Below are 13,206 nucleotides of genomic sequence, written 5' to 3'. Positions count from 1 at the left end.
ATAAAGTCACCCATTCCTCTGTTTCTTATACCACTTATAAAACTAGTAATATAACTAGTAAAGTCCCCTTCTTCTTTACTTTAATCCTGGAATTTAATGTGTCCTAAAATAGCACATTTTCAGGAAAATTACCAAAAAAACCCACACAAAAGTCTATAAGTCTTTAACGAATTATTCTGAGAGTGGGCATCATAGGCGCTATGGGCAGGGTTTTGAGTTCTTAGCTGTGATTGGCTGATCTATCAGAGGATAATGCTGTTGGGTTACCAGGAGCAACTCATCCCTAGCTGCTCAGATTCCTGCTAATGGTCTCAGAAAGGTGTCACAGCATAAGATGGAGGGGTCTGGCATTGAGGGATTATCATCATCATAATCTCTGGCAAAGGATTAGGTCATTTGGAGGGTATATCTGTGATACAGAGAACTCTACCATGAACTAGAACTCCTTGTATCAGACATGAGCTCTGTAAAAGCAGCATGGGACAAATATAGAAAATACCTATAATTTGTCCAAGTAGTTTGAGTCCCTTTGCAGGACCTATACTGTCTTTTTAGTGCTCTTTTCCTTTTTTTAAATTTACACCACATACCATGATTCTTCTGTTAAGGCAGATTGGCAATCTGAAACAGAAACTAGCAGAAATTAGTATACTCTTGAATTTTAATTTGATATAAAAACATTTACTTAAAAATAAGTTATTTATCTATTTATTGTTTTTTTAATTTTAATAAATCTTTATTGTTCAGATTATTACAATTGTTCCTCTTTTTTCCCCTCATAGCTCCTCTCCACCAGGTTCCCACCCCACCCTCTCCGCTTACCCCCCTCCCCACTGTCCTCATCCATAGGTATACGATTTTTGTCCAGTTTCTTCCCGCACTCCCCACATCCCTTTCCCTCCGAGAATTGTCAGTCCACTCCCTTTCTATGCCCCTGATTCTATTATATTCACCAGTTTATTCTGTTCATCAGATTTTTTATTCACTTGATTTTTAGATTCACTTGTTGATAGATATGTATTTGTTGTTCATAATTTTTATCTTTACCTTTTTCTTCTTCTTCCTCTTCTTAAAGAATACCTTTCAGCATTTCATATAATACTGGTTTGGCGGTGATGAATTCCTTTAGCTTTTTCTTATCTGTGAAGCTCTTTATCTGACCTTCAATTCTGAATGATAGCTTTGCTGGGTAGAATAATCTTGGTTGTAGGTTCTTGCTATTCATCACTTTGAATACTTCTTGCCACTCCCATCTGGCCTGCATAGTTTCTGTTGAGAAATCATTTGACAATCATATGGGTGCTCCCTTGTAGGTAACTAACTGTTTTTCTCTTGCTGCTTTTAAGATTCTCGCTTTGTCTTTCGCTCTTGGCATTTTAATTATGATGTGTCTTGGTGTGGTCCTCTTTGGATTCCTTTTGTTTGGGGTTCTGTGCGCTTCCTGGACTTGTAAGTCTATTTCTTTCACCAGGTGGGGGAAGTTTTCTGTCATTATTTCTTCAAATAGATTTTCAGTATCTTGCTCTCTCTCTTCTTCTGGCACCCCCATAATTCGGATGTTGGTACGCTTGAAGTTATCCCAGCGGCTCCTTACACTATCTTCATATTTTTGGATTCTTTTTTTCTTTTTGCTTTTCCGGTTGAGTGTTTTTTGCTTCTTTGTATTTCAAATCTTTGACTTGATTCTTGTGATCCTTTAGTCTACTGTTGGATCTCTGTATATTATTTTTTATTTCAGTCAGTGTATGCTTAATTTCTAGTTGGTCCTTTTTCATATTCTCGAGGGTCTCATTAAATTTATTGGCCTTGCCGAAACCAGTTTGGCTCAGTGGATAGAGTGTCGGCCTGTGGACTGAAGGGTCCCAGGTTCGATTCCGGTCAAAGGCATGTACCTTGGTTGCGGGCACATCCCCAGTGGGAGGTGTGCAGGAGGCAGCTGATCGATGTTTCTCTCTCATCGATGTTTCTAGCTCTCTATCCCTCTCCCTTCCTCTCTGTAAAATATCAATAAAATATATTTAAAAAAATTTTTTTAAATAAATTTATTGGCCTTTTCTAGAAAATTCTTGAAAAACCTTATAACCATGGTTTTGAACTCTATATCCAGTCGTTTGCTTTCCTCCATTTCTTTCATTTGTGATCTGTTTCTTTGTCTCCGCATTTTGGCTGCTTCCCTGAGTTGATAGAGTGGCTTTGTGTGCTAGGTGTCCTATAGGGCCCAGTGGCTCAGCCTCCCCAGTTCCCTGAGGTGGACACTCTTGGTGAACCCCTTTGTGGGCTGTGTGCACAGTCTTGTGGTAGTTAAGCCTTGATTGTTGCTGGTATCACTGGGAGGACTTAACCTCCAGGCCAGTTGGCTATGGGGATCAGCTGTGTCTACGCTGGGAGAACTTCTGTGCTGGAGACACCCTTATGAGGCAAGACTTGCTTCAGTGGGGCTTTAGTGCTCACTGAGTCTGCCTCCTGAGTGTGTCCCTTATGGACCTGAGGAGTTGTAATCTGGATGGTCCTACTCTGACCCCTGGGTACACTGGCTCTTGGATCTCCAAGGAGGTGCTAATTTAGCCTCTGCCTGAGGCCACCCAGCAGGAGCTACAGAGAGATCTGCAGATTCCTCTTCTTTGTTTGGGGTTTGGAGGTACCCAGATGAGGCCCAGCTATGAAGCAATGCAAGCTGCTGTGGGGCCTTGGGCCTTCTTTTGGATGTTCTGGGTCTCACTGACTCAGCTGCAGTTTGTTAGGTAAGTTTAGAATTCAAAGGACCAGGCCATTCATATGCAAAAGCCTCTGTGCTCAGCTTGGATGGGGCAGAGTCTCATGGCGGAGCAAACAGCAATGGCTTCGTGGGGTGGGATCTCAGGGCAGAGCAAACAGCAATGGCTTCCCGTCAGCCCTGCCCTAAGAGGCCCCTGGTCTCAGTGTCCTGCGGTAATCGCTGTAAGCACCTCTGAGAGAAAGCCGCCCTTGAGTTTTGCCCGCTGACAGACAGTCCAGTTTCTCCCCGAATGAGTCTGGGTCCCCAGAGTCTCGCCCAGAACTGGTGTTCAGAGCAGTCGGGAGCTTTTGTCTCACTCCTGATTGAGAAAGCCAGCCACATATTCAGTTGCCAGCCCCCTCCGCCTGCGCCTCTGTACCTCTGCACTTTACTTCCGCAGCTCCTGAGTTTCAGTGTGCTTTTCTCTTTCCTTCTAGTTGTAGAATTTCCACTCAGCCAGCCTTCCTGTGGTTGTGGATGATGTCCGTTTTGTCTTTTAGTTGTAGTTTTGAAATTGTTGTGCGAGGCAGCAGTTCAGGTGTTTACCTATGCCGCCATCTTCTATTTATTGTTATAACTCAAATATCTAATGAGAATTTATGAAACTTATCTACGTATTAGAACTTGCCAAAGTTAGAACAAGAGACTAAAATTAGCCAAGGTCCTAAGGTCATTCAAAACAACTTAAAGTGGTCTCATCACCACTACATTCATTAACAAGCAATAGATCACTTCCATTTGGTTTGTGAATCATAAAAACTTAAAAATTCCTGTTTTAAAAATGGATTTACACCTCAACCATGAAACTGCAAACAAAGAGGAAAAGTATTAAAATAAAAATACAACAGAAGGGAGAAATAATACATAATATTACTGTATTTTTAACTTGCTTTTATGACCCAAATTTCTTTGTTTCAGAACACATTTTGGCTGGAAATATACCCAGTTAACACATGTTTTTAGTGCCTACTGCCTATAAAATTCTATGCTAAATTTTATGGGGCTAAAAAGAAAAGTCTGTATGGCATAAGACTTAATTTCCATACTAACTGATTTCTGAATTGTGAACATTTTTAGATATAACCAGAGAAGATATCAAATTCAGACATGTCTTCAGAAATTTCCATTAAGCATGAGAATATATGTCTATATTACAGTCTCTTGTTGGACATGGCCTGCCTAAATATTATTCCTTCTTTTTATTTTAAAATAATTACCTACAATCTGATGTATCCAGTTGCCAGAGACCTTGGTAAGGTTCAAGAATTGTCTAGATTCTCAAATTTTGCCACTACATGCCAGATTTTTTTATTATGTGGGTAAATTGGATTGTTTAGACATAAAACCTAGCGTGCTTAGCCTATGACTGTCAATTTAACTAGCAGTACTTATCATTAGCATGCTCATATATGTTTCATATGAACAGAGAAACAGAATACAACAATTGTCACTTAGGAGGGCTTGGAAGGTTTGGGGGCATAGATTAAGGGAGTTGTGAATTAATGCTCACTTCCCTACCAAGGCTAGCATCTTCATAGTGGTTGATGTGCTGTAATTTACATTGATTGTCTGCGTATTTTCTCCCTTTAGCACCAAAAAATGCACAACAGACACATATCACTCACTCACACACCCATCAAGATTGAGGGACCTGAACTAAACGTTAGGACCTGTCACTTCCTGAGAAGATAGAGCAGACAGAACTTGTTCATAGTTCTGATGCTCAGCCAGTAGAGGCTCCAAATTTTTGGTTTAGAATGGACTTGGGGAGGGACAGCAATTTTGTAAAAGTTGGTGTTGAAACTGCTATTTTGTATAGTAAGCAGAACAATTTTATGTAAATTGTTTTTATTTTGAGTAGACTTATAGGGTTGGTGCTAGCACAATTTATGGAATAAAGTGCTAAAACCCTGGCTCTAGGTTCACTGAGGGAGATAGAGGTAGGAATAAGTTACCGGCAAGCAGGACCAATGAAAGGGTTGACAAATTGCCAAATCTTCCCAGGGGAGTAGGAAGGAAGAATTTGAAATTTGGTCTATGGAACTCTCTACTTCAGCTTATACATTTATAAAATAGTTAATTCTTCTCTTAGCTTTTGAATGTAAAGAACTACTTTTCTTAAAAATATTTATTATTCATAAAAGACGTAATATTATTAATGTATTAAATTCTAACTCCTTTCCCCCCAGTAGTTTGTGTACTGCTGAAAAATCAGCCAATGAAGACTGTACAGTGTGGCAATCTGAAAGCTGCAGAAGCTTTCAGAACTCATTTTTGCTTCCAGGTAAAGATTAATTGATTTTGAATGCTAAATAAAGTATATAGACAACAATGTACAATCAGTAGAAATGTAATTGTCTGATTCAATATGTTTATTATTATTATTACCATCATTATAAAAAGAGACAGTTCCAAAATTAGAATTTTAAAATTCATAATCCTAATTTTGGGTTGATGCTTATAATGCAGATAATAATGCTAAGTAGTCATGCTACTTCATTTTCTCCATACATTATGATTTGTCCCTATGTAGGCTAAAGGTATTGAAGCAGAAAGCTCTATGCCTTGCTGTCTAAGCTCATAGCCATCATAAAATCTAATCAAGTTTATCTTCTTGTTTAATTTCATTTGAATCAGAATTTCTGTTTAATAAAATCTTATATTCTTCAAAAATGTTGTCAAATGTACTAATTTAGTAAATACTAAAATAGTCAAGTAGTAGTCCCATCTCCTACTAAATATTAGAATAATTTTAACTTCATATTTCCACATATTAAAGTAAATCTTTTATATGGCTACTATTGCTGTAATATTTTTTTTTAAATATATTTTATTGATATTTCACAGAGAGGAAGGGAGAGGGACAGAGAGCCAGAAACATCGATGAGAGAGAAACATCGATCAGCTGCCTCCTGCACACCTCCCACTGAGGACGCGCCCACAACCAAGGCACATGCCCTTGACCGGAACCGAACCCGGGACCTTTCAGTCCGCAGGCCGACGCTCCATCCACTGAGCCAAACCGGCTTCGGCTGTAATATTTTGAATTTTTACAAATATTAGCATCTTGAAGATGAAATACCAGATATCACTTTAAGTTTCACATTTTTTCCCTAATGTGTGAAAATCTATTTCACAAGAAATTTTCAGTGGCTTTGTTTATTATATTTTTCATCTCTTTTGCCCTGTGAACTGTTTCAGACTATTTGTTTTTTTGTGTGTGTTGTCTTGGTTTTTTTTTTGCATTGTTGTTGTTTTTTAAGTGCCAAGAATGGAAGAGCCCAACAGTCAATTCTCAGTTACAGATTTGAAAAAGATATTTTCAATTGAGGAAGAAAGCCTTGTGGTTACTCCTGTTAGCCCAGAATGGTGGAAACAAGCAGGACTGAATCTGAGAGTGACAGAAACTTTGGAACATCTGACTACGTATTTCAGTCATCAGGATCTATCTTCTGATGACACTAAAATGGAGATATTTTTGCCTACAAAAGTACCTGAACTAGAATGTAAGTACATAATAGTAAATACCACTTGTATGGACATTTTCAGGTTGAGACAATATTAGATACTGGCTCTCCCCTAGGTGATTGGGGAAATATAACTAAATTTCAGTGTTCAATATTAGCTCTGGCTCTGCCAGAATTTATAACTTGGAGCTTCACCAAGCCCCATTTTCTTCCTTGGAAAAATATGAAAATTTGACTAGCTAAATCCTAAAGTCCTTTTCTGTCCTAAAATTCTACAGTTTTGAAATTCCTAGCCATTTTCAATTAGTGACTTTGTTTTCTTTTACAAATGATTAATTGCCATCTCAGTTTCTGTTTACGTAACCTAGACACAAACCAGCAGTTATTTTTTTGACAGCTCAACTTTACTCAATATATTTAGTGATCTTTCTTCAACAATAGAAAAATCTTCCTTTGTTACCAAAAAGTTTACTCATTTAGCATTTTTTTTACTTATATAATTTAAGAAGATAAAAATCTCTTTTGGGTTTCAATCTTTTGAGTTATTTTGGTTGCTATATATGCCATTATAGTAAACTAGTAGCCCGGTGCACAAAATTTGTGCACGGTGGGGGGAAGGGTGTCCCTCAGCCCGGCCTGCACCCTCTCGCAATCCGGCACCTGTGGCTCCTAACCGCTCACCTGCCTGCCTGCCTGATTGTCTCTTACCACTCTGCCTGTTGACCTGATCGCCCCCAACTGCCCCCCTGCCAGCCTAATTGCCCCCAACTGCCTCCTCCTGCTGGCCTGCTCACCCCCAACTGCCCCCGCCCTGCTGGCCTGCTCACCCTCCCAGTCTAATTAGCATATTACCCTTTTATTAGTATAGATGGAACATTCTTAACCTGAATTATATCTTTTTGAAGTATATATGTATTATTTAATAAACAATAGTTACTAAATTCAGATTGTTAAGGAGTTGGGAAAGTTTACTCTTAGTTTATTATACAGTAAATAAATATAGTTTAAAATGAATTTTAGAAATTATTGTGGATGTTGGGCAACTGCTTTAAGGAGATAAGAATTGAGGTAAGAATTGTTATCAGCAAGGGATCTTTCAAAAACAGAAGACAGAGGGCTTTGGATATAGTAGGAAGAAGAATAAACAGACTTTATGAAGCAAATGCATACCCGTCTACCCAAAGCCTAGATGGTTATCCCTGGTAGAAGAATTTTTAAAGAGATTAGGTCAGAGTGCTAGACAAAGAAAAGGGAAAGGAAGATTTTATGGTGTTTTCAAATATACAGAATGATGTATTAAATCTATAAAATTATATAAAGTCTTTATTACGATATGTAACTATTTTGAAGTTAAATAATTTGCCTTGATATCCAATAACATTATGGTGATAGTTTAATCTGATGTTCAAAAAGTAAATAATTGTATCAGGAGCCCATGGTCAAGAGAAAGTAATAGAGGAAAATAATCAGAAAAATGAAATAATAAACAGTTTCTATTTACCTGTTAAACCTACCAACATATCTCTAGAAAATAGCTCAGAAGTTTCAAATTGGTACCATTCAGATTCTATTCAGTCCACATATTATTGATCCATATGGTTTTTTAATTAGTTAACAACATAAAAAATTTGGAGGGTTGCCATAAATGATCTGCATTTTGAAATTATCTTTATGATTCCAAAAACCAGACTCATTTTTATATGGCAACATTTGGCTGGGGCCAAGAGCAGCTCACCATTTTATTTATTTTTTATTTTATTTTATTTTTAAATATATTTTATTGATTTTTTACAGAGAGGAAGGGAGAGGGATAGAGAGTTAGAAACATCGATGAGAGAGAAACATTGATCAGCTGCCTTCTGCACACTCCCCACTGGGGATGTGCCCGCAACCAAGGTACATGCCCTTGACCGGAATCGAACCTGGGACCTTTCAGTCCGCAGGCCGATGCTCTATCCACTGAGCCAGACCAGTTAGGGTGCAGCTCACCATTTTAGACCACTCACCCTCCAATGCACCATAGTTCTCAGTACTCACAAATTGCGGCCAACCCTTAGTTGACATTACTCATTACATTCATCATTACTCTTACACTTTTGCAGTTTTGTGTTATATTTAGTATAGTTAAGAGGAAAGTAAAATGTTTCTTATACCAATACCTCTAATAAAAACAAAACAAAAATAAAAAAATTTTAGACCATGTTTTGGAAGGAAAAATATAAAATTTATCTTCCCAAAGATTATGATTTAAGGCCCTAACCACATACTTCCCTAATTTATATTATTTAGCATTTTTGTTCAAATAAATGTTGAGGTATAATTTATATATAATAAAATGTACCCACTCGAAACTGTACAGTTTTATGCATTTTGACAAATGTGAAACTACCATCATAAATAAGATACAGAATATTTCTAACACAAAAAAGTTCCCTTGTGTCCCTTTGCATTCTGCAGTGATTCTCCCTCCATCTCACTCCTCTCCCCTACCAGCTTTCACCCCTGACCCCAGCCAAGTAACAACTGGTCTACTTTCTATCACTATATATTTGTTTATCTTGTTATAGAATTTTATGTATAGAATCATACAATATGAATTCTTTTGTACCTGTCTTCTTCCACTCAGCATAACATTTTGAGATTCGCTCATGATGTTCTGTGTATAACTACTCTTTTCTTTTTATTATTGAGGAATTTTTCATTATATGGCTGTATCATGATTTGTTTATCAACTCTCCTGAGTTCCCCTCCCCCACCCCGTTTTTCACTATTATTAATAAAACTGCTATGAATAGTCTTGTACAAATCTTTTTGTGGACATATGTTATCATTTCTAGAGTGATTATTTAGGAGTAGAATTGCTGGGTCTTATAGTAGGTGTATGTTTAACTTTATAAGAAACAATTAAATTGTTTTCCAACTTAGTTGCACCATTGTACATTCACAATGGCAATGTGTGAGAGTTCCAGTTACTCTATATCCTTGCCAACACTTAGTATCAACAGTCTTAAATTTTAGCCATTCTAATGGGTGTTTTGTGGTATCTCATTGTGGTTTTAATTTGTATTTTCCTGATGACTAATGATGAAAAGCATCTTTTTACATGCTCATTGGCCACTTGTATATCTTTTATATATATATATATGTATATAACAGCTTTATTGAAATATAATTCACATACCATGTAATTCACCCATTTAAAGTATACCATTTAGTGTTTTTTAGTATATTCATAGAGTTGTATAATCCTCACCACAATCAATTTTAGAACATTTGTAACAACCCCAAAAGAAATATTGTACTCATTAGCAGTCACTCCCATTTTGCCCAGATATGGAACCATTAATTAGTTTCTGTATTTACAGATTTGACTATTTTGGACGTTTCATATAACTAGAATCATATAATATTGGTATTTTATGACTAGCTTCTTTCATTAGGGTGTTTTCAGGATTCATTCATGTTGCAGCATGTGTATATCCTATCTAATAAAGAGGGAATATGCTAATTGATCACCACACCCTCACAATGATGGCAGCACCCACAGCCAATAAGGAGGGTATATGCTAATGACTGTCACGCCCTCAAAGTTGGCGGCACCCACAGCCACAAGATGGCGGCACCCAGTCCCCTCAGCCCTGCCAGGGCAGCAGGCGCGTGGCACGGCCACACCTGCCCCCCGGAGGCTCCATGCACCTGCCTCCAGAATCCCCCAGTCCCCTCAGCCCCCACAACTGCCCAGGGCTGGCTCGAGGTGCAGGCAAGCCTCGGAGGGCCTCCCAAGGCTCAGGTAACCAGGGCCGGCCAAGGCTTGTGCTGCCGGAAGTGGCAGCAGCAGGGGTGTGATGGGGGCATTGCCTTCCCCTGATCGCTAGGTCACCTCACGTCCCTGAGGGCTCCCGGACTCTGAGAGGGGGCAGACTGGGACCCCCCGCTCCAGTGCATGAATTTTCATGCACCGGACCTCTAGTCTTATATGAAATACTAGAGGCCCAGTGCACAAGATTCGTGCACTCGGGTGGGGGGGCCTCATCCCAGCCTATGCCCTCTCGAAGTCCAGGAACCCTCGGGGAGTGGGCCTAAGCTGTCAGACATCCTTAGCGCTGCCACCGCCGCTGCGCTCGCCAGCCGTGAGCCTGGCTTCTGGCTGAGTGGCGCTCCCCCATGTGGGAGCGCACTGACCACCAGGGGGCAGCTCCTACGTTGAACAACCAGTTGATCCGCCATTCGGTCGATTTGTATATTAGCCTTTTATTATATAGGATGATTCAAATATTTTGTCAAATTGTTAATTGGTTTTATTTTAAAATTAAGTTAAAGGAGTTCTTTATATATTTTGGATACCGTTCTTTTTCAAGTATATGTAGTGCAAGTCCTTTCATTTGGTCATGGCATGTAAGTTTTTGACCCTTAGTGTAACTGTTACCTCCAAAGCTCTAATTTATTATAAGTCTACTAGCAATAGGGCTTTTCTGGAATTCCTTTTTGCTCAGTAACCTAGTTTTAGTAGAAAAAAAAAAGAGGTGCTGGATTTTTATCCTTTAAAAATTTTAGTTTATTCAGATCAAAAATTGATTTTCAAAGCAGTAAACAAAGTACTGGATTAAATTATATTATTAAGAACCCATAACTAAAAGTTATCCTAGTAGAACACTCATTTTGGCATGGAAATCATTTGGATATTTTTATTTTCTGTTTTCAGCATGGCTAGACCATAAAAGTTGTTCCTCACCTATTGTACTTAAGAATGAGGAATCTACAAGTGGTAATTTATTACTTCAACAAAAAAGTCCATCACCAGCAGAAGTACCAGATCTGTGTTTTTCTGATGAATATAGCTCTGTTAAAAGTCCAACTAAAGAGGAAAAACCAAAGGATGATCAAGAACTAGTTAACAGAATAATCCAAAATAATGAAAATAAAGATTGCTTGGAACTTGACTGCACAGAACTAGCCACTGAATCAGCTTCCTCTTCAAAAATTGAAAAAGCATCTTTTAAATGCAGTAAAAGGCGGGAGAATCATTTGGACCTTTTGAGCGACTTTATTATGATAAGAAATAAACATAAAATTTGCACCTCAAAGACTGAAGTCACCGATAGTGTTGAAAAAAATGGTGGGTAATTTAGTAATATTTTGGCAGAGATATGATAGCTTCAAGGGCTAAATATATAATTTAGTATAGAAGATAAAGAAACACCCAGCTGTGTGGCTCAGTGGTTGAGTATCGACCTATGAACCAGGAGGTCACGGTTCGATTCCTGGTCAAGGCAAGTGCCGGGGTTTGCTGGCTCGATCCTCAGTGTGGGATGTGTAGGAGGCAGCCGATCATTGATTCTCTCTCATCATTAATGATTCTATTTCTTTCTCTTCCTTCCTCTTTGAAATCAATAAAAATATATTTTTTTAAAAGATAAAGAAACAAAGCTCTTCCAGGTAGAATATATTATTTTTCAAACTCAAAGAAAATGTTATTGATTCATGATATCTATTATGCATGGAGAAAGATATGGGTATAGATATAGATGTACTAGTAGATATGTATTTAAAATGTTTTAAGTTACATTTGAACTTCTAAGCAAAGTCACTATTTGTAAAACTTGCTTTCTACAACTTAGCCATACAGATTCATAATATTTCTAACTTTTTTTTTTTTTATCATTCTGCCATTCATTTTTTCTTTTAGAGGAAAAAGAAATTTAAATTATATTTTAATGTATACTAAGAACACTTTGCCCGGTTAATTGCTTAGTCTTTTTAACTTTACCAGAGACTTTCTGTTTAACTGTTTTACATTCTGCTTATAACCATATCAAAAGTAGTATAATGTGTCATATCATTTTACTTCTAGAATATGTTTAACATAGGTTACCCAGATGGAATAACTATGAAAATATTTATGTGTAAGAGTTAGAGTATACTTAGGTCTTACTATTCTATATATTATTTTTTTTTTAAATATACTTTTATTGATTTCAGAGAGAAAGGGAGAGGGAGAGAGAGATAGAAACATCATTGTTGAGAGTCATTAATCAGCTGCCTCTTGCACGCCCCCTACTGGGGATGGAGCCCACAAGCCAGGCACTAACGAGGAATAGAACCTTGACTTGCTAGTTCATGGGTTGATGCTTAAATATTGAGCCACTCTGGCAGGGCTAAATAGTTCAATTTAATACAATGTGTTTCAAAGAACTTTAACAATGGTGGTCATCAGAGAAGAAAACGTTTAAGTAAAGCAACATTAAGTTTCTTCTGAACAGTGCAAATTAATATTTTATCAGAATTTCAAGATAAAGAAGAACATTCTTTGACTCTTCAAGAAGAAAGTCCTATTGTTTGTACTAATAAAACTGTAGAGAAAATAAATCAGGAGAGGGGAGCAGATAATGTCATTGAGATTCCAGCATCAGGTAAGCTATGCGTTTAAGATACATTCAAATTAAGTGAATTTAAAAGCCCTTTCTGGGGTATCTAGCATATACCTCATTTTCCATGTAACTTTGTTTACTTGTTTCAGATATTTCTTTATTTCCACTTCTACTTTGAAGTTATTTCCAAACTTGGAAGGCCCTATTCACTGCCTCTGCCTTCCCCTTTGTCCTACCCCAGTCCACTAAGTGTCATTTCTTCTTTTAAATTGCTGCTTCCCTTCACTCATCAGAAAAGAGCAAACTGCTCCAACTCTTGTTCTAGTCTCAAAAATGATCTGCTAATGGTTGCTCTATTCCCTTACCCCTAATCAGGGTGATGTAAATAAGTTATTATTGAACTCTATACTGATTACATTTTTTGTTCTGCTATAAAGAAGAATATACTTTGACTCCTAAAGAACAGCCTGCTTGGGGGGTGGGAGCCCCAATGGGAGTAGGGGGTGTGAATGGGAAGGGGGGAGGAGGACATATGTAATGTTTTCAAAAATAAAGATAAATTAAAAAAAAAGAAAAAGTACAAAATAATTTAAATGTTAGAATCCAAAGAAAGAGA

At 37.7% G+C, this 13,206-nt stretch overlaps 1 protein-coding gene across 1 annotated transcript in view; it reads left to right on the top strand.

Moving 5' to 3' along the window:
- The window catches only part of SHOC1 (shortage in chiasmata 1), a gene marked incomplete at both ends in the record, with an annotated part of 61,575 nt that overhangs the window by 21,081 nt on the left and 27,288 nt on the right, over positions 1 to 13,206 (top strand). Inside the window, 4 exons of the mRNA XM_080668322.1 lie at positions 4,945 to 5,039; positions 6,019 to 6,261; positions 10,925 to 11,338; positions 12,513 to 12,632. Coding sequence (XP_080524448.1) covers positions 4,945 to 5,039; positions 6,019 to 6,261; positions 10,925 to 11,338; positions 12,513 to 12,632 — 872 coding nt within the window. The remainder of the gene's footprint in view (positions 1 to 4,944; positions 5,040 to 6,018; positions 6,262 to 10,924; positions 11,339 to 12,512; positions 12,633 to 13,206) is intronic.

This window comes from Plecotus auritus (assembly GCF_963455305.1).
Source record: "Plecotus auritus genome assembly, chromosome: 5".
Lineage (NCBI taxonomy): Eukaryota > Metazoa > Chordata > Mammalia > Chiroptera > Vespertilionidae > Plecotus > Plecotus auritus.
The sequence above is the reverse complement of the archived record's forward strand: the minus strand, read 5'-3'. Positions and strand labels throughout refer to the sequence as shown.